The sequence below is a fragment of the Emys orbicularis genome, chromosome 8, assembly GCF_028017835.1.
Source record: "Emys orbicularis isolate rEmyOrb1 chromosome 8, rEmyOrb1.hap1, whole genome shotgun sequence".
Lineage (NCBI taxonomy): Eukaryota > Metazoa > Chordata > Testudines > Emydidae > Emys > Emys orbicularis.
In genome coordinates this window covers 29,736,547-29,758,368 of record NC_088690.1, presented here as the reverse complement: position 1 = coordinate 29,758,368, position 21,822 = coordinate 29,736,547, and the positions used below count along the sequence as shown (strand labels likewise).

Sequence of the window (21,822 nt, the reverse complement as noted above, 5' to 3'; positions counted from 1 at the left end):
TCTATTAACATGCTTCAGAAACAGGAAAATACTTCACAAGTAAAAGTTTTATGTTGCTAGGTTAGTAAACTGGAAAAGATGTAGGATTTCTGTGTTTTGTTGTCTTAGCTGGGTATTGGGAGAAATGATGGGCTTGTGGTTCAAACATAGGACTGGGAGTAAGAAGATCAGGGTTCTGTTTTTGGCTCTCCACGTATTTTCAAGCAAATCACTAAAATTTGCTTGAATCTGAGCTTCAGCTTCATCATCTGCAAAAGCGTTAACTAGTTAATGTTTAAGTCCCTGATTCAGCAAAGCACCTTCAGGCAGCATTTCTTTTTGCACTAGTTCTACCTGATGTGAAAATTATTCTCTGGGAACATTTACACTCGAAGTATTTGCAGCACAGTGCTTCAAGCAAAGACAAGGTATGAAATCTAATTCATGTTTTTTTTCATCCCCTAGGATGTAAGGCCCTGATCCAGGATGAACGAATGCCACTATGATAAACGTATGGACTTTTTTTATAACATGAGCAACACTGCCACAGTAGATGAGTGGTCAGGGACAAACCTTGTTATTGTTTTATGTTTTGGGACCTTCTTCTGCCTGTTTATTTTTATTTCAAATTCACTGGTCATAGCAGCTGTGGTCAAAAACAAAAGATTTCATTTCCCCTTCTACTATCTGCTAGCCAATCTAGCTGCTGCAGACTTTTTTGCTGGCATTGCCTATGTATACTTGATGTTCAACACTGGCCCTGTGTCCAAAACGCTAACTGTTAACCGATGGTTTTTGCGTCAGGGGCTTCTGGACACCAGCCTAACAGCTTCTCTGGCTAATTTATTTGTGATAGCTGTTGAGCGACACATGTCAGTAGTGCGGATGAGGGTTCACAGTAACCTCACAAAGAAAAGAGTCACTTTTTTAATTTTATTGATCTGGGCCATTGCTATTTTTATGGGGGCTGTGCCTACTTTGGGTTGGAACTGCCTTTGCAATATCTCAACCTGTTCTTCCCTGGCTCCTATTTATAGCAGAAGTTATCTGATATTCTGGACTGTCTCCAATCTAGTTGTTTTCTTCATTATGGTGGTGGTTTACCTAAGAATCTACATGTACGTCCAGAGGAAAACTAATGTCTTATCTCCACACACTAGTGGATCCATCAGCCGTAGGAGGACACCAATGAAGCTTATGAAGACAGTCATGACCGTCTTAGGTAAGACAATATTGAAAATTATCTATAAGGATCCACGTGCCTGTCAAAAATAACTTAAAATCTCTTGGATATTGACATGCCAGTGCTTGCTTGCCCACTTAGGCGATAGAAGATGTCACACCATGAAAAATTACGAAGCATAGGGTCAATCAAGTTGTAGACCAAATGTCTCCTCATCTGGTAGCTGGTTAGACAGTTTGGTTGTAGGCAGAATGCTACAAAATGTATGTGTGGGGGGTTTTTTTTCTGTAGTTTAAAAAAAAAATTCAGAAAGGTGTCTGGAAGGAGAAGGTTTGACAAAATTCACAGCAACGTTACCAGCGCATTTGTCTGGATTAAAATAATAAAAACTGGGAGTTGCAAAGGCGTCTAAGGGAGTTAGGTGCCTAAATCACATTGAATTTGAAAATCCCAGCCAGAGAGTAAGTTTTGTGGGTATTTAACCTGTAGGTGTAGGATTTGACCAATGAAACTCTAAAATTGCTTGAGACCTGCCTATCTCACTGTGCCATATTGCTACAGCTATAGCCCACAGAGGTGTTTCAACTGGAACTTTCCTCCATATCAGAGAGAGAGCTGTCAATGTGGGGTGCTCAACCTTGGATTAATTTCCCCACTGTTAATCTGTAAAAGTTCAGTTTTGCTGACTTTCCGGACACACAGGTTGGCCCATCTTCTTGCCCAAGCTTTTGGAGAGGGGGAGTTGTGATAAGGGCTCGTGCTGGAGTGCATGTTGAGGGGATGTTTGCTGATTGGTTGTTCCCTTTTTGGGAAAGCTGCTGGGTTTTATGCTGTATTTTAGTGATACTGTTATAGTCATCTAGAGCCCTGGATGGGCACTTTATTTTCTTTCTCTTAACACTTTAAATAGATAATGAAAGTTTGCAACATTGAACAGGGCACCAAATATTACAATACTCCTATTATGGGTGTATTGTTCTATTGTCTGTAACTCTGAAATGGTCTGGAACTCTGAATAAGACGTTACAGACTTCAGCCACGGAGAAGTTGGGGCTGCGGGACTCTGGGCAGGGAGGCTACTGATCCTAGGGGCTGCCAGGGAGAACTGGGACTTGGCACTTTAGACCTGCGGGGGAGCACTGGGGCTTCAGCCCTGCGGCTCCACTCCCAGCTTCTGCCCCATGTGGGGCACCAGGGATTGGGGCTTCAGCCCTGTGGCTCCTCTCCTGGTTTCAACTGGGGGCGGGGCTTGGGCTTCAGTTATGGAGAGAGCACTGGGGCTGAAACCAGTGCTCCCCTTGTAGCTAAAGCCCCAAGCCCCAGCACCCCCCGTCGGGCTGAAGCCAGGAACAGAGCCACAGGGCTGAAGCCCTGAGCCCCAGTGCTGCCCCCCAGTCTAAACCCCTGAGCCCTGGTACTCCTGAGGGTCAGAAGACCTGAGCTGCCCTTCTGCCTGGAGCCCTGGACCCTCCTCCCCCACCCTCTGGCTGCAGCCCAAACCCCCCCGTGGCTGAAGCCCTGAGGCAATACAGTATTTACTTTTTTATTTTTTTGGTGGTTGCACTGCTGTCTGATTTGAGGACTGCTGGTTTCACAGGGTGTCTGGTTAAGGTCATTTTAGCCTCCGCTGCAGGTGCTTTCACCCCCTACATCTGCCTGTCCACCCTCCTACCTGGCCCCACATTTGCCCAGTTCCCACACCAGTTCTTCTCCTGAAGCTTGTGAGGTTCTTCACCACCCCCCTGGGGTCTGATGGGGGTGCTGCACCACCTTCTCCCCCTTCCCAAGCTGGGTGTTGGGGGGAGGGAGGAACAGAGCTGACTGACCCACTGTTCACAGGGAGGGAGGATGGAGCAGGGCTGCCCTGAGCTGCTCATCTCTCTCTGCTTCCCCTTCCCCTCCTGTGAGACGGGTGTCTCCCTTCTTCTATCCCAGAACTCCATTCAGTTCTTGAGCGGTAGGAGAGGAGAACTCTGCATACCTCCAACAGTAGCCCTCATTGGTTGCTCATCCCCGGGCAAGTGGTGAAGGCAGCCAATCAGAGTGGGTTCCTCCCCCTAGGCAGGGTTGAAATTCACAGGAGTGCTGGAGCTGCTGGCATCCTGGCGAGACGACTCCAGCTCTAGCTGGACACATGGAGAAAGCAGGAGAGTTGGCGACACTGCATCCACTTGGCCACAAGGGACTGACAGAGGGTGCCGGTATTATCAGCACCCCCCGTCCCACCAATGTACCTGGACCCTGTTCCATTTCTGGGGATGAGAAAAAGAGACTCTGCCCATTGGGATCTCTGCCTCTGTAATTTCCCTGTTCAGGGGCCAAACAGCTTCAGTGGTGATGGTGCTTTCGCAGTGTAATTAGGAAGTGGTAGGAGAAGCTGCGTATGGAGGGAGTGAAGGGGTCTGGGGGCATTGTAGGGAGCCAGTTGCAGTTCTTGGAGTCAGGGCTGCCCATCCCATCGCAGTCTGGGCTGCACAGGTGCTGTGCTGAGGTGATCTTGTACCCAGTGGAGGATACAGCTCAGCTCTCCCGCCCCTAATGCAACCCTTTTTCCACTGGGGAAGGAAGATTGCAGTTGGTGCAGGCGGTGGAATCACTTTCTGCAGCTTTCCACTGGCTGATTGCCAGTTATCTCCTTACACAATGCAAAGTGGCCTTCGCAGAGTGGGGAATCCAGTCTGAGATCTCTAACTCCTTTCAAATACTCCACTAACCCCATCAATTTTTAACAACTTTTAGTTCCTACAGACTGGGGCCAGATTTTATCTAGTGACCCAGAAACAAAAAGCCTCAGAATTTCATTATGAATCCCCTGTATCATCCAGTTTCTGTGTCACTTAATCAACAATTGTTTTTTCTAAAAGGATATTGAAAATATACATTCTGTTTTAATAGCTCAGTCATCTTATATTCACCAGTAATTAAATCATAACCAGCTGATAAGAAGCTGTCAGTTAAAGCCAGATAAATTCAAATCAGAAATAAGGCACAAACTTTTAACAGTGAGGGTGATTAACCCTTAGAAGAAACTATGGAGGGAAGTGGTAGATTCTTTATCTTCTTGAAGACTTCAGATTCAGACTGGATGCCTACTGGAAGATATGCTTTAGTCAAATGAAAGTTATGGGGATCAATGCAGGAGTAACTGGAGGAAATTCTGTGGCCTGTATTATATAGGAGGTCAGAGTAGGTGATCTAATGGTCTCTTCTAAACTTAAAAATCTATGAATAAGGCTTTCCGTTTCTTTGGGGCTGACTTAGTAAAGACTTTGTCCAGCTCTGATGCCATAAAAGACAGCACAGGAACATTTGGTTTTGAGGCTTGAGGGGCGTGGGAGGTGGTTCCATGATTCTGCAGTGGCTGTAGCAGTGCAAAAGCCAGATTTATGTTTTGTTTAACTGGACTCCTCAGTTTTCAAATATAAATCTGCTCCCAGGATTTTAAAAGTTGCAGATACAAGCTTTGCAGTAAGCGCTTAAGAATGCTAAGGAAAACAAGATGACCCTGAGCATCCTGCTTTAGCAACTGGTAGAGATATATCTTATCTGTCCAACAATGACTAGCTTCTTTCATAACCATCCTGCACATATAATGGTATTTAGTGCATTTGTCTTGTAGCAGCTATTAAGAAGGAATAGCTTTGTTGTAAAGAAGACCGTTTCTGTCTGTACTATATAATTCTCAGATAGCAATGCTATGGAGGAGGCGTGTGTCTCCAGCACAAGAAGTTTACAAACTAAGAACAGTTATCTTTCTTAGGCTGTGCCCAAGGGCATTGTTTACAGAGTCTGGCAGTCTGATTTGTGCTAGCATCTCTGGTCCTAGTGGAAGCACAAGTGGAAGGTTGTAGTGTTAAAGGACCATTTTGTGGTAAATATCATGGATTATGCATATATGGAATTATACCTAAATAAAACCTGATTTTCAGATCTACCACTAGTCCTTCAAGGGAATTTCTAGAATACAGTGCTTTTGTCATCTGTGGCAAATATTATATTGCTCCAAACCTGTTGTTAAAATTAATTCATCCCTTCCTAGTTTAGGTTAATCAGTAATTAATACACTGTTGCCGTCCTAATAATGTGTTGATGATTTGTGTTTGGGCTTTGAAAAATCATAACACTGGGCTATAAATGGCATAGCGACAAAGCTTTCAACCTCTTAATGTTATGCACACACATAGTAACTCTTCAGAGGGAGATCTTTTTCACCAGAAACTACTCAGCATCTGCTCACAGTCACTTTTAATATATTTTCCCCACTTACTCAGATGGGTAACATCCGTTTAAAAAAATACAAGAGGTCTAAATGAACTGAACCACTGGTTTGAAAGGGAGTGGGGAAAACTGCATTGTTGTCTCAGTGAAGCTCTAGACAGGTCTGTGCTGCTTTTTTTCCGGCCTGCGAGAGATCGCATGCGACACGAAGGTATTGCATTTAGCTTTAAACCCCCTGTGTTGCAAGCAGCGGGCTCCTTTTATTGTCATCTCCTTGGCTGGGTAGAAAACAGCATCACTGTAAGCTGCAGATCCAAACTGCTGTCCTTTCTAGGGATAGGCATGCAGATGGGGGTAGCCAGCCTTTAAGATAAATAGAGGGGAAGAATTTAGATATTTGAGAATGAATGACTGCAAAATAAAGAATCCTCTGATTCCACCCTTATCCCCTGCAGCTCGCTTTATCTGTTTAATGTTTAACCAAAAATCAAGCAATATTTATCTATAAAACCATGTCAGATTAGAAAAGAAGTTAAGATTTGAATGTTTAACTTCCCTTGTATCCATCTGAAAATTCCTGAACCATTGTAATCTTTTGTCATCCTTGTAATCCAAGTCTTCTCTATACATGTTGGGGTAAAAACCATCAGGAATGCTGCTTCTTTCTTTACGCACTGAACTCCCAAAGTAACACCCTAACACTCTGATCCAGCACTAAGAACCACAAGGGTGTAGGGATCACACTGTGCAGCTCACAGTACCTGCAGGAGTCACTTGGCTACTGATTTGTCTTGGCATTTTTAGGCAAATTCACCTGGTGATCATGGCGAAAATGACAAAATAATATTTAGCACTTCTGTGTACAGCACTTTCCATCAAAGGACATCAAAGTGCTTTAGAAACTCTAAGTAAGCCTAACAACACAGGGCTTTGTCAGGACGCGCATGGACTAGTGGTTAAAGCAAAGAATAATGTCTTATTGATGTGAAAGTTCATGTTTTTTCAAAGACTCACTCGTTCATTGTTAGACCATTTTTTCCTCTGTTACTTTCCCATGTCTCTTTCACGTTACATGATGTTGGGAGAGATGGCGTGAAATGCTGGATCCAATCCTGCTTCGATGAAAGTCCATGGGACTGTTTTTGAGGGAGCAGCGTGAAGTCTTTTCTCTCTTGTTTTCTGTGGGACGTTTATGAAATGAAGCTCAACTTAGAAAACCCTCCCATTTGGAAGGAGAAAATTGCCATTGCAAGATTCTCAAACATGTGCCAAACATGATCTTGACTAGATGCTTAATTGTGCAGTAGACTGTAAATAAGTGCTGCTTTTAAAAAACACTCCTCATAAGCAATTCTCCAAACCTTTCTGCCCAAGCCATAGTTGCACATTTCATTCTGGGAAGCCATACACAAATAAACACGCACTAAAAAGGCTTGTCATTTATACTAATATTCTCTTGACATCACAAAAACAAAATACATCAGTGTGTGCTTAATCCTGAAATTATGACTCTTAGGTTTTGATGCTTCCTGTCTGCTGTGTAGTACACAGCAAAAAATATAGGGCCAGATTCTTCATAGCTCAGACTGATTGCTTGGTACAAGACTTGGGAGAAGGGGCACAGTTGCCCTCCCACCACCAGTCCTCAGCTGGCACTGGGCAGGGGTCCCGGTACAGATTACTGCCAAAGGAGATCATAATTTGAAGTGGCTAGGGGACTGGACTGGGACTCAGGAGATCTAGGTTCAATAACTGTCTTTACCACATGCTTCCTGTGAGACACTGGGTAAATCACTTCATCTACCCGGTACCTCAATTCCACCTCCATAGTGTTAACAAACCTCGGGGGTTTTATGAGGATAAAAATCCATTAACAGTTGTGAGATGCTCATATACTGTGGTGACAACCATATAAAATAGGTAATTAGGTAGACATGTGCACCCTGTAGGATCAGGCCCAAGGCCCAGAAAAAAGAGACATATAAAATGTGTTTAAATTTCTGTTTTTTGTGTCAGGGTGAATCTTCTCCTGTTTCTGTCTAGTCCCATTGATTGTTTTAGCATCTCACCTTTTCTTTAAAACACACAGCAAATTGTACTGCACAGTGAAACACTCCTTCACATCAGCAATTAACGAATAACTTCATAAGTTAAAATTTTATGGACTGGCTTGGAAATAATTTTTTAGGATGCTTTCAAATGTGCACTCTCTGGGAATGGGGAAAGTACCAGCCACTTTGTTTCTAGCCAGGGCCGGCTCCAGCTTTTTTGCCGCCCCAAGCGGCGAAGCGGGGGGGCGGGAGAAAGCCGATCGGCAGCACTTCGGCGCGGCTCAGTCGTGCCACTTCATTCTTCGGTGGCAATTCGTCAGTGGGTCTTTCGCTCCCTCTCTTCCTCTTCGGCGGCACTTCGGCAGCAGCTCAAAGAGGAAGAGAGGGACCCGCCGCCGAAGACCCGGACGTGCCGTCCCTTTCCATTGGCTGCCCCAAGCTTCCTTCGCTGGTGCCTGGAGCCGGCCCTGTTTCTAGCACAAAAAAGCATTGGGGTGTGGGAGGGAAGGCAGTGAGTATATGGCCTTAATTTTCTGTAGCTAAGATCACTCATAAGATATGGTCCTACTGCTGTCTGTTTGAACTGTAAAGATGACACAACGGTGGATCATATTTGTCTGATCCAGCACAGAACTATTCCTGAAATTTCAGAAAGGCTACACAATAATTGTAAAGAGTGTCATTCACAGTTTGCTTCACTAATCACTTAAGTAAAACAGATCCTGCTCCCATTGAAATAGACAGCAAGTTGGGCATTAACTTCATTGGGTGCACCATCAGCCCCAACTGATGTCATAGGAAATATACATCAGCATGTTGTAGTGAGCATATCATACTGCATGGTGAAACACCCCTTCAAATCAGCAATTAAAATTTTAGCTTAAAAAGCTATTTGTTGTGAACTATCTTGGAAAGAATTTTTTAGGATGCTCTAAAACATGCAGTCATGACCAGGCAGGCTATTTTTTAAATGTGCTGTGCAAAAAGTATTGGAAACTAAATCACTAACTTCTTTCCTGTTTTTTTTTTTCCAGGTGCAAAATAATCTACCAAACTAATAGTTTAAATATTGCTATTTTGTACATTGTGGAACCAACACGTCACCATGCTTAGTGCTGATTTTAGCCCAGGGGAGTTATTTTTAATGCCATGTGCTTAAATCCTTGAAGATATTCTGAAATAGAAAGAGTGCCTGACACAGCCTTAACTAGAAGTGGTTTGAGCAAGCACTGTTTATAATAATTACATTATATGTATCAACTCCATAAAACTAATTGTTCTGGCTAAGGCTCTACTGCACGTCTTTGCATTCTTTACAGAGTGTTGCATTACCTAACAAAAAACAGATAATTCCTAGCATGCTACGTTTTGTGTTTGCTGGTATAAACTACTTGAACTAGATGGAGTATAATGGCTTGGTCCAGCTCAGCCTGAAGCCAATGGCAGAACTGCCATTGATTTGAGTGTGAGCAGGATCAAGCTCTAAGTCAAGATTGTTTGGCAAAATAAGGAGAGTGGATTTCTTATTAATTAAGGACTCTTCTGCTGGAGAAACTTCAGGCATATTTGACTTAGATATAATAAACCCCTCTTAACTTTCATGTTTTCTGATTTCTTTGCTTACTCTGCTTGCCATTTACAAAGTTGCTTGTGTTTTTAAACACTGATTTCCACTCACAGGCCCCCTGCTCTATTTGACCCCTCAGCGAAACCATAGTGCTGCACGTGTGACATCACAGTGCTGCTAGCTGTGATCTCTCAGACACGCTTTGGTGCAGGAGGAAGCATAATAAGCAGCTGTCAGTATCGGCCGTGAGGCTGCGGTGAAATCCTGCTGGTCAGCTCAGCTCTTCTGCGTAGAAGAGTACCAGAGAGCAGAAGATATGCAGAGGGAAGATGGCTTGTGGTCGTGTTACTCCTGAGGACATTCTGTGCCAAAAAATTAAAAATTCTGTGCACACTACACCTCTACCCCGATATAAAGCTGTCCTCGGGAGCCAAAAAATCTTACCGCGTTATAGGTGAAACCGCGTTATATCGAACTTGCTTTGATCCACCGGAGTGCGCAGCCCTGCCCCCCGGAGCACTGCTTTACCGCGTTCTATCAGAATTCGTGTTATATCAGGTCGTGTTATATCGGGGTAGAGGTGTATTTTTAAATTCTGCAAATTTTATTTGTCAAAATAACACTGCATAATCACACCAGTTTCAATTATTTTGGTAATTTATTTCAAAATACCTGTCAGCAAGTATGTCTGTAACAATACAGACACACAAAAAATGTCCCCCAGGAGTGGAGAGTTAAAGACAACCCAGAGTAGAGAGTTACGACAACCCAGTTCCTGTTTCTCTGCCCTCTCCCCGAGCCCTGCTGGGGGGGCCAGACACCCACAATCTCTCCACCCCCACTCCCCCGAGCCCACATGCAGGGCCCTCCCAGCTAATACATTCAACCCCCCCGGAGCCCAGGGATCCAGAGGAAGAAACAGCCTGATGCTCGGTCCCAGGCTTGCACGGAGTTTCCTGTGCACCGTCCTCTCCTTCCCTCACGGTGTGCTGGGAAATGCAGCTGTCAGGAACCCTTTAGCTCCCTCCCTCTCCCCCCGGCAGTATTTTCTATGTGTGAGCTGGGCTCTGCTGGGTCCAGCGGCCCCTAGTGGTGGCCAGCAGCACTGCAGCCCATTTCTGTGGGGGAAAAGAAATTCTGCACGCACAATGTTAATTTCTGCAAAATTCTGCATTACACAGTGGCGCAGAATTGCCCCGGGAGTAACAATGTCATGTGTGCCATTGGCACTCTGGTCTCCCTCTCCTGCCTTGGTCTCAGTTCTCTGCTTCCCCTTCTCTGGGCTGTGGAATAAGGCGGCCTCTGCTGTCCTTTTTGTGTTGAGTTCTGTGGGATGGATCCTGCAGTGTAAATTATAATAGGTTGGGCTTTGAACTGGCTGTGTGGCTGCTGGATCCACAGTAGTCTGACCAGCAGGCCCTTCTCCCTCAAGGCATCAAACTCCCCCTTCCCAAAACCCTCCCACCCTGTTTCCTTCCTGTCCCGTTGCTCCCACTACTCAGCACTCTTTTCCCGCAGCCCCCACTCTGCCACTGGCCATCAGCACTTGTCCCTATCCTATGCTGAAAATCCCTCTCCCTGCCTATGAGAAAAGAGCTTCCCTCCACATCCCAGTTCCTGCTCCTCTCCCAGCTCAGTTAGACACCTAATCTGTACTCCTACTTCAGCGCAGGCTGGTGTCCCTCAGCCTGACCAAACCCCACAGGCAGATGGACGTGGGCAGACAGACTTGTCCTTTAAAGACAGGACTGTTGGGCTACATTCACATCTTCCACACAGGCAGACACTCCATGTAGGCAACTCCAGTTCTTTTCTCCAGCGAGCAGTTTCACTCTGCAGCTCAGATCGGTGCCTGGGTCCTGGCCAAGAGGGTCATTGCACCCTCTATGTGTAAATCAATAGCAGGACATGGCTCTTGTTTTTCATTTAAGAGGAAACAATATTTTTTCGGGCCTTGTGAAGAGTTTGTATTTTTATGACATTTGATTATAGCTGCTCACTTTTTAATGGTTAATTTAAAGATTCATTTTTCATCTGAGTCACACATTGTACGACTGTTTTCTGTGTGTGTGTGTGTTTGGGTTTCATGTGAGAGCCCAGATTTGTAAAGCTTCAAGGCACTAGATTTTTTTTTTTTTTTTTTTGCAATTGACCCTATCTCTTGTGAAAGAGGAATATTACTGGGTATAATTTGACGTGACCAGGACCGGCTCCAGCTTTTTTGCCACCCCAAGCGGCGAAAAAATTGAACTACCGCCAAAGAGGAAGACCGTGAGTGAAGGATCCGCCGCCGAATTGCCGCAAAAGACAGAAGCAGGCCGATTGAGCTGCCGCCGAAGTGCCGCCGCCGCTGCCCCGGACGTGCCGCCCCAACAACGAACGGAGTGCTTCCCCTTTCTATTGGCCGCCCCAGGCACCTGCTTCCTTCGCTGGTGCCTGGAGCCGGCCCTGGAGGTGACTGAGGCCGATCTGTTCAGTGGTGATGTACGGTACAGGGAGTTTGATAGGAGCAGCTGACATGATTCTATCTCAGACCTACCGAGCTTTGAAAAGTGCCTGGTTTATGTAGACTGGAAGATGGAAGGTCTGTGAAAAAGGCTTAATCTCGCACTGATTCATTTTGTGGCATCATCTCAGCTAAACATACATATGTTGAAAGGAAAGGGCATGACTGCCATACAAGTCTATACATGATTTTCAGTTTGTTCAGGCGAATGCACACAGTGTTCATCCTAGCTTACCAGTATTTCAGCAGAAACATTCATTACTTTTGAGGTTCAGGGTTTTCAATCTAATACATTTAGAATTTAAATTTATAACTTCTACCATTTTAACCAAAAGTGTACATCTGGTTAAGGCAGTTGTTTAAAAAGCTATCACCTTTTCCTTGCCCTAAACATAGGTCCTGAAAGGCCGTGCTAGTATATGGAGAGCTTTATGGCAGGGCACAGCAGAAGCATAAAAAATGCAGATCTTCCAGATGTATAGGAATTGAGTCCAACTGAAATGATGCAATATACAGGAAACTCACTGTAGGCTTAGTGGAAAATCCCCAAATTGACCTGGTAGCACAATTAATGGCACAATATACAGGAAACTCAATGTAGGCTTAGTGGAAAATCCCCAAATTGACCTGGGAGCACAATTAATGGCACATTGTGACCAGGTGTTTGGCCTGGTCTACACTACCGGGGTAAGTCAACCTAAGATATGCTACTCCAGCTATGTGAATAACGTATCTGGAGTCGATATAGGTTAGGTGGACTTACTGCGGTGTCTACACTCCGCTGCATCGACGGGAGACACTCTCTCTTCGACTTACCTTAATCTTCTAGTTTTGGTGGAGTTCCAGAGTCGACCGGAGAGCTAGATCCACTAAATCAACCCCACTGCATCGATCACAGCAACGTCGATTCCCGGTAAGTGTAGACATGGCCCTAGTCTTGCATATCCTATGTGAGATGCAGAGCTATTCTTCTAACTCACCCTGCCATCCAGACCAGCTGGCTCTCTTAAGTCCTACTAAAAAGTAAAAGCTGAAAGTTTCTCTGAGGCATATTAGACCTTGTGATAAATGAAGCGGGGGGTAGCTCCCTTTTATGGACACCCAACCAGCCAGTTAGCTGTAAAATCCCTCTTGGTAGCTGTTCTCTGCTTGCTTTACCTGTAAAGGGTTAAAAGTCCCCCAGGTAAAGAAAAGGAAGTGGGCACCTGACCAAAAGAGCCAATGGGAAGGCTAGAACTTTAAAAACGGGGGAAAGAAACTTTCCCTTTCTCTGTTGTGCTCTGGGTTGCAGGGACACGGAGCAGCAATGCTATAGGCAAAAATGCTGTGTAAGGTTTGCTGTGTAAGTATTTTCCATACCTAGAAGAAATAATTTGTGTAGGGAATGTTTAGTTAGACACTATCAGGTTTATTTCTTATTTTGGCTTGTGGATCTCCTCTTTGTTAACCCCTGATGCTTTTGTTTGCTTGTAACCTTTAAGCTGAACCCCCAAGAAAGCTATTTTGGGTGCTTAATTTTTGTAATTGTTTCTTTTAAGATCAAGCAAAAAGCCTAAGTTCCAGATGTATTTTTTCCCTTTTTGTTTTTAATAAAATTTACCTTTTTTAAGAACAGGATTGGATTTTTGGTGTCCTAAGAGGTTTGTGCATGTTGTTTGATTAGCTGATAGCCACAGCTAATCTCCTTTGTTTTCTTTCTCAGCTCTTCCCCGGAGGGTGGGTGAAAGGGCTTGAGGGTACCCCACAGGGAGGAATTCCCAAGTGCTCCTTCCTGGGTTCAAGGGATTTTTTTGCATTTGGTGGTGGAAGCGTTTACCAAGGCAAGGTCAGAGAGAAGCTGTAACCTTGGGAGTTTAATACAATCCTGGAGTGACAAGTATTAATTTTTAAAATCCTTGCGGGCCCCCACCTTCTGCACTTGAAGTGACAGAGTGGGGATTCAGCCTTGGCAGACCTAGAGTGAATAACAAGAGATCCTGCAGGGTGAAAATCCTAGGAACAGACAAATTAATAGGGAGCCACGGCTGCAGTTTAAGTACAGTCTGCCTGAAAGCTTTGTTGCATAAGGTAAAAATAGAGGCAGATCCTAGAAAAGAAACAAGTTTGGACCATAACCCATTGTGTGTGCAATGTTAAGGATAGGGTGTGACACTAACCTTGTTTATACACATGATTAAATGTATTTTCGTGGCAGCGGATCCAAAGTAAGACAATCCCTTGAAAGAGCTGCCCAGTAATTGTAATGGTGTTCCTGACCGTGTACGGCACTACAGCCTTTATTTCATTAGCTGTGTAAGGCTATATCTACACTATGAGCTAGGGGTGTGATTCCGCTTCTTGCATGCACATGGCTATCATCAAGCTAGTGCAAGTATAAACAGCAGTGTGGCTATGGTAGTATGGGCAGCAGCAGCAGAGACACTGGCTTAGGCATGCCAAGTACGAACCTGGCTGAAACTGATGGGTACGTACTTGGCATAGCTTCTGTAGCTACGCTGCTATTTATACTCATGCTATGAGAGTTAGCACGAATGTGGGCAGGGTAATCACACCCCTAGCTCACAGTTTAGACCTTGCCTAAATGTCTGGAGTTCCAACTTTCCATTGGGGAAGTTGTACATCACACAGATACTAGAGAAATTTCTGCAAAGGACGTTTTTTTGATGTCCAGTGGTTGCCATTACACTCTTTACAATGTTGTTTGTGCAAGTAGATGTATTTCCTAGAGTTTTTCATATGTTTAGTCTGCAAAAAATTACTAGCTGACACTTTTTTTAAAAAACACATTTATACACTAATTTGGGGCCTGCTCCTGCTCCCATTGACGTCAATGGAAGCAGGATGGGGTCCTGCAGTGTGGTAAAGAATAAATAATGTGGTAAACTGCTTCCCCTTTTTTTACTTGTATGCAGAGATGGTTCACACGCTAAACTATTTCTTTGCAAGGAGCTGGAGAGTTAGCCCCTTAGCCCCTGATGTTTAATAAAAAGTTGCACTGAGACCCTAGAGGCCCAGAAATATTCAATGACAGTTGATGTCAATGTAGAGTGTGGTCTCTTCCTAATTGGGGCCTATTCTAATGCCCATTGAAGTCAAAGGGGGCTTTCCATTGACATCAGTGGGCTTTGGGTAAGACTCAGTGCAATAAACCTCTATTTATGCAATGTTCTGGTTCTGAACCATAATCCATGCTGCAAAGTTGATTACCAGAATTGATGTTTTGAGCAACAGCTCTGAACACCCTGCTTAGAGATCTACTCATAACCCTCTCGCATCAGAATTCACAAATAACTGCTACTGACCACTAATTCAAAATTAACCTATAAAATTGGTATTTAGGGACACAAAAATCCAGACTCAAGCTACAGTAGAGTTAAATGCATCTTTTATGAAAGCTCCAGCCTTTAATCTTTCCATTCCATGGTATGTTATCCAAAAAGGAATATAAATCTGGTGGGTGAATTTTCTTCCCTTACTTTAGGAAGTGGTTTCTAGTGGAAGGACAGTTTAGGAAGTATTTTGCAGTCTCCTAACAACTATTACAACATTTTTACCTCGTGCATGGTTTTTCATAAATTGTAACACTTATTAAAGCTTTCGAATTCATTTCTTTGTTCTTCCTGCCTGCTCTTGAGAGGTGCTGAGCAATCTCAGTTTCCCTTAAAAACAATGGGAGCGATGGCTGCTTATCATTTCTGAAATCAGGCCATGTACTTCTTTGTGTAGCTTGTTGGGAGTGTGTGTGTGTGTATTGTATGTACAATGCAGTATTTTGATGTTACTGTTAGAATCATAACTCTTGCATTTCCCAGTTCTTTGATATGAACTGTGCACTAAGTCCTCAGTGTTGTACTTACACAGTGTAACGGGATTGGCACCCACATCTCACGAGTGGCCCCCTTCTGGTTGGGTGTGTCTGCGTTCTTTAGGTCTGGAGACCCCTTTCGGTGGTTCTCAGGTGGGTTTTCAGTGACTCAGCCCTCTGACTGAGCCACACACACACTATCTGCATGTGAACCAGAACAAACCCCTTCTGGGGTATACAGTCCACCAGGGTTTATCTCAGTACCCCTCTGGTGGTGTTTCTCTAGCCCTCTCTGAGCTGAGTCTTTAAGTAGTCCTGGCCTTGGTATGGGGCCATATCCCCAGGGCTTCCTCCCTGGAGACACTATCTTCCTGTGGCCCTTTCTGGGCTCACTCCCTTCTCAGTTAGTAGCCAGCCAAGAGCTCCTTCATTGCTCCCTTGGTCTCTGCTAGCAAACTGTCTTTGGCTCAGTCCTAGCAGCCAGCCAGAAGCCTCTTGCTCCCTGGTCCCTGCCAGAAGACTGCCTGTGGTCCTCCTGCTCTTCCAGCCAGGCATGCAGTCCTTTCGTCTCCAGCTCCAAGTAGCAACTAACTACTGCTCTGTTCTGCAGCTCCTTTTAGATGGCCCTCCTGGGCCCTGATTGGCTGCTTTTCCTGCAGCAGGGGTCAGTACCACCATGTTGCACGATGGACACTTGACAAAATTACCGGACTTAGTGAAAGACATTGGCGGGGAGCAGGAGGGGGCTCTGGGGTAAGGCAGGGGGTTGGGCTGTGGGAGGTGGTTGGGGCTCTGGGGTGGGGATGCAAGTTATGGGGTGGGGCCAGAAATGAGGGGTTCAGGGTGCAGGAGGGGGCTCCAGGCTGGAGCAGGGGGTTGAGGTGTGGGGGTATGTGAGGGCTCCAGCTAGGGGTGCAAGCTCTGAGGTGAGGCTGGGGATGAGGGGTTTGGGGTGTAGGAGGTTGCTCCGGGCTGGGACCAAGGGGTTGGAGGGCGGGAGGGGGATCAGGGCTGGGGCAGGAGAGTGGGATGCAGGGTGTATGTGTGTGCAGGCTCCATCCAGCGCTTACCTCAAGCAGCTCACGGAAGCAGCAGCATGTTTTGGCTCCTATGCGGAAGCGCGGCCAGGCGGCTCTGCGCACTGCCCTGTCCGCCCCCGCAGCTCCCATTGACTGTGGTTCCCAGCCAATGGGCTGGGAGCTCAGGAGTCAGCGCTCAGGGAGGGGGGACGGAGGCAGCGTGCAGAGCCGCCTGGCTGCGCCTCCACCAGCAACAGCAGGGATGGGGAGCCGCTTGCAGGGACGCTCATCGTGGGCAGCTCCCCGTCCCTGCTGTTGCTGGCGGAGGCGCGTGCGGCCAGGCAGCTCTGCAGACATGCTGCCTCCATCTTCAGGCGCCACCCCCTGCAGTTCCCATTGGCTGCAGTTCCCGGCCACTGGGCTGGGCGTCGTGGCGTCCGCGCTGGGGGATGGAGGCAGGGTGCCTGCAGAGCCACCTGGCCGCGCCTCCTCCAGCAACAGCAGGGACAGGGAGCTGCCCGAGGCGAGCGCCCCCACAGACCTCAAATTTTTTACCATGGACAGTTGTGTCCGTGTATGGATACGTTGCTGACTCCTGCCCTGCAGCCACACTAGCCTGCTTGGAGGACCTCTCTACTGCTCCTTTCCTGGGATGGGTGTGGCAGAACCCTGAGGTGTGCCAGAACTCTGAGGCCTCCAGCAGGGGGCCTTTGGGCTTAGTCCACCCCATCACCCACAGTTTGTATCTAGGAAAACTAGCAGTATTCTGAAAATGAAGGTGACTCCTTTTTAATATCAAAGCTGTTGAATGGATACCAAGACCATCCAGAGAGCATTTCAACAGGGACGTGCATAAATGCTAAAAGTGTTCTTATTTGTTTGCTGATTTTTAAAGCCCAAAAAAGGGAAACCATATCTTTATACATAAGCAGAGTTTCCTTACTGTGTCATCCACAAAGTGACTTGTGCAGAGTTGTAATTTTCTATTTTTGCAAGTCAGGCAGCAATTGTGGCTTGTGCTAGGTTAGTATTATGGTACACATGGCTGCTTTTCCTTGGGCTTGAAAGCAAAGAATGACAAGCTGGCAGTGTGCATGTTGGGGTGGAGGGAGATCGCTGGTTTGATGCCACAATCACTCTGAAGATTCTTCTCCTCTTGCACCTTCTCCTGTGGAAGTGTGATTTTTTTTTTTCCCCCTGCCCCTTCTGACAAGGATAGCAGTAACATGTAGGGATGTAAATAAGTCTTACATCTTAATTTCTCTTTCTCTCCCATTTTCATCCTTCCTGGATGTTTCCACTTTTCTTCTTTTCTCCTCCTTTCTGTGTAGCGTCTCCCCCCCTGTACTGGCTTTGCATATTTGTGTAGAGGACGGGTGGCCATTGCATTGGGTGTGGGTGTGTGGTTTCTTCACTCCTCGCTCAGTCCCATCACTTTGGCTGCCGAGGAGATGCCTGGCACGAGCTCTCTGTCATTCACTTCCTTTTGTTGCCTTTTTCTCTTCAATAAAATAACTCTCATCCTCCCCCCTTTTCTCATATAATTTCCCATTCCCTCTCTTGTCCTTCCTCCCTCTCTCTCTCTCTTCCCTCCCCCCCCCCCATGTTGGGATCTAGCTGCATTTCTTCTTCTGCTACTCCTGATTTGTCCTCTTTCTGGTGACCTTTGTCTCCTGGCCAGCCCATTTCTCACCTCCCTTTATCTCTTCTGTTTTTTTCCCCTTCCCCCGCTTTACATCTTAATTCCTCCCCTCACAACCCTCATCTCTCCACTCAACCCCCAGGATCCCTTTCTCAAAATCTCCTCCCTAACTCCCTCTTGGCTCAGTTGCTCCCTGGTCCCTCTATCTCAGTGTGCTGAGCCCTGTGGAGAAGGATAGGTAGGGAGATGAGGGAGGTACTTGGCATGCACCTCATCCTGCAGGGAAATATGCCCGTAGCCTTGGCACCCATAGACAAGATCATAGAGTGGGCTGTGAAGAGAGAGGAGAGACAGTTCCCTGTATGGAATGGTGTGGCAGGGTACCAAAAAAGTTCTGGGGTTCAATACTGCTTACACCACAGTGAGCACTGCAGCCTGGGGTAGCTGGGCCATTTTGAACCTTCACATATTTAAAGTACGTGCTTTCCTATTGGATGAAATTAGCAGCATACTTTGCAAACACGATCAGCTGTAGTCTGTTTAACAGGCAGTAGATTTGCCGTCTCTTTGGGGTGTAGCATGGCGGTCTCTTTCCCTCCAGCATACAGAGTAGAGATGCAATTAATAGAGGAGTTCCTTCTACCTGCCAAAGCACCAGTTGCATCAACTCAGTTGTATTGTGCCAAAGAATTCTTTGCCCCATTTGTGTCTTCTAGTCAGAGTGGCCAAATTAGTGTTGTAAGGGCCGTTCACTGCCTGTTGTAAGAGGCAATGGACTCTTAGCATCCCAGTTCATGCTCTCTGTAATCTTTCAAATGCTAAGCTCTTACATTTTAAGTGCTTTCCGGGGAAATTAATAGATGTAATTTTTGTTGTTGTTTTTCCCTGTACAATTTTGTGTATATTGTTCTTAATGAATCTGATGCTCTTGGAGGGGAAAAAAATACTTGTGTGCCCAAAGCCAGGATTTATTCAAGTCTGAACCCCTTTTTCTTTTTTTTCTTTCTCTAGGTGCATTTGTTGTCTGTTGGACCCCTGGGTTGGTGGTTCTGCTGCTTGATGGTCTGAACTGCACTCATTGTGGGGTTCAGCATGTGAAAAGATGGTTCCTTCTCCTGGCCTTGCTCAACTCTGTCATGAATCCAGTCATTTACTCTTACAAAGATGATGAAATGTCCAACACCATGAGACGGATCATGTGCTGCTCTTCTGATGATAAAAGCCAGGAGAGACGATCTTCAAGGATTCCTTCAACAGTGCTCAGCAGGAGCACAGATACTACCGGTCAATATATTGAAGACAGCATTATTCAAGGGACTATCAGTGGCAAAGGAAACTCATGAGCTAACCTGGGATATACTTTTCCTAAGAGATATGGGGTAGGAGGGGAGTGGCTTGTAACAGGAGATCATTGAATATGTTCACTCTGTTCCAAAGCCCAAACTCCTCAGTGTTACGTGAAGTCCTTGTAAATAATTACCCAAAGGGAAAATACATTGTATTGAAGAAAAAAACTTTCTGTGCTTTTTTTTTTTCCCCCCCCAAGTACATGAGATTGTTTTCCCTTTAAGAGGAATAAACTTGTTGAGAGAGACTTTCTATGCATGGAAACAAAATACAAACAATATAATGGAACTCTCCTTGCTAGACACCTGCAGGACACTTTTGGGGCTGGTAGGCCAGAAATGTGCCCTGTTTGCTGCCTCTGTTTACAAAATGTATATACTAGTTCATACATACCCCTCCCCCCACTTCAGCACAAATAATTCTATACGCCCTTAAAACAAGTTAATGCCAGCAACTTGGCAGTCAAGGGCAAGTCTATAATAGCAACCCATGGTGTGCATGTGCAACTGTCCCCACCATGGGTTGTCGGCAGGGGTAGAACACTACCAAAAGCACAAGCCACTACTACTTGAGTAGCAGGAGTGATTGCACTAGCTGGAAGTAATAAGTCCTTTTCCCACCTTCTGGGCCAATGGGCAAGATCACATGCACATGTGAATTCTGGACATTATTGGGCGGGAAATGTGGCTGAAAATAGATTTCAGTTTCAAATTTTTACAACAAAAACGCCATGAACAAAGCCTGTTTAATATGAATGAATTTATATTTTTGCAGGGGTTTTTTTTTAAAAACCAGGTGTGTTGGAACGATACTAGCCAGAATATGAATGGATCTCTCATACACTGTATAAAAATCAGACTGGACCACATTTAATCCTCTGATTTAGAGCTGAGGATCTTGGGGGAGAGGCCATGAGACTGCAGACAATGAAGACTTAGATTAAAAATAAGAATTTGTTATTAGTGACTAATCAAATTTAATGTGTGGAATAACTTCCATTCTTTGTGTTTTTAAAAGTGGCTGTATTACCTGTGGATTGTGTTTAGATCAGGGACATATTTAAAGTTTTAGGGCAACTATTTCAGAAATGGTCCCTAATTTTTGCATGTCTCAGTGTTTGGGAGCCCAACTTTTGAAGCCCCTTCGGCCTCAGTTTCAGAAGTACTGAGCCCTGCAATTCCTTTTAAGGTCAATGGAGCTGTGGGCGCTCAGCACTACAGAAAATCAGGCCCAAAGAATCTTAAGCTGATCAATCAAGATCAGAGTGCCTTCAGAGAACAAACTCAATAGCAGATGATGTAATGTTGAAAGATAATGTAACCTATTAATCTTAGAACTGGAAGGGACCTCGAGAGGTCATCTAGTCCAGTCCCTTGCACTCAAGATAGGACTAAGTATTATCTAGACCATCCCTGACAGGTGTTTGTCCAACCTGCTCTTAAAAATCCCCAATGATGGAGATTCCACAACCTCCCTAGGCAATTTATTCCAGTGCTTAACAGTTAGGAAGTTTTTCCTAATGTCCAACCTAAACCTCCCTTGCTGCAATTTAAGCCCATTGCTTCTTGTCCTATTGTCAGAGGTTAAGAAGAACAATTTTTTCTCCTTCCTCCTTGTAACAGCCTTTTAGGTACTTGAAAATGGTGATCATGTCCCCTCTCAGTCTTCTCTTCTCCAGACTAAACAAACCCAATTTTTTAAATCTTCCTTCATAGGTCATGTTTTCTAGACCTTTAATCATTTTTGTTGCTCTTTCTCTGGACTTTCTCCAATTTGGCCACATCTTTCCTGAAATGTAGGGCCCAGAACTGGACATAATATTCCAGTTGAGGCCTAATAAGGCTGGAGTAGAGTGGAAAAATTACTTCTCGTGTCTTGCTTACAGTACTCCTGCTAATACATCCCAGAATGATGTTTGCTTTTTTTGCAACAGCATTACACTGTTGACTCATGTTTATCTTGTGATCCACTATGATCCCCAGATCCCTTTCCGCAGTACTTCTGTGGTCAGGATGCGGTCAGATTCTGCTTTTGATTCCACCCATGCATTGACATCAGTGGGTTGTATTGGTGGAAGTGAGACTAGAATTTGGATCAGAGGATATAGTAACAATGCTATGTAAGCTATTAAAGTTCTTTATGTTAAATAAGGACCAGACTCCAAAAACCCTGTGTAGTATGGGCAGTTCTTAGTCACTTAGGTAGTCCTATTACTGGGTTGTAGGTGTGGCCCCTAACATTTCAAAGTAAATATTGTATTTATATAATTCGCTAAAAAGGTTTACACTTGTATTTTTGCCATTGTAATGAAAGCTTTTGTGCAAAGACTACTTCTGTGGTTTGGTAGTTGTGAAGGTTTGAAAAGTTTTTTTTAAGAGGTGACGGCACTATAAAGACATGAGATGCAAATATTAACGCCTATAGACTTACTTTTTACACACGGTTTATAATACTAGGCTGAAGCTCATACACAAAGCTACCCAAAAATAAAATGCTTCTTTAAAA

At 45.1% G+C, this 21,822-nt stretch overlaps 1 protein-coding gene across 1 annotated transcript; it reads left to right on the top strand.

Moving 5' to 3' along the window:
• Window positions 1-465: 465 nt before the first annotated feature.
• On the top strand, window positions 466-19,313 carry LPAR3 (lysophosphatidic acid receptor 3). Its single transcript, XM_065409832.1, has 2 exons — window positions 466-1,201; window positions 18,982-19,313. The coding sequence occupies exons 1-2, from the start codon at window positions 466-468 to the stop codon at window positions 19,311-19,313; spliced, it is 1,068 nt and encodes a 355-aa protein (XP_065265904.1).
• The last annotated feature ends 2,509 nt before the right edge of the window (window positions 19,314-21,822 follow it).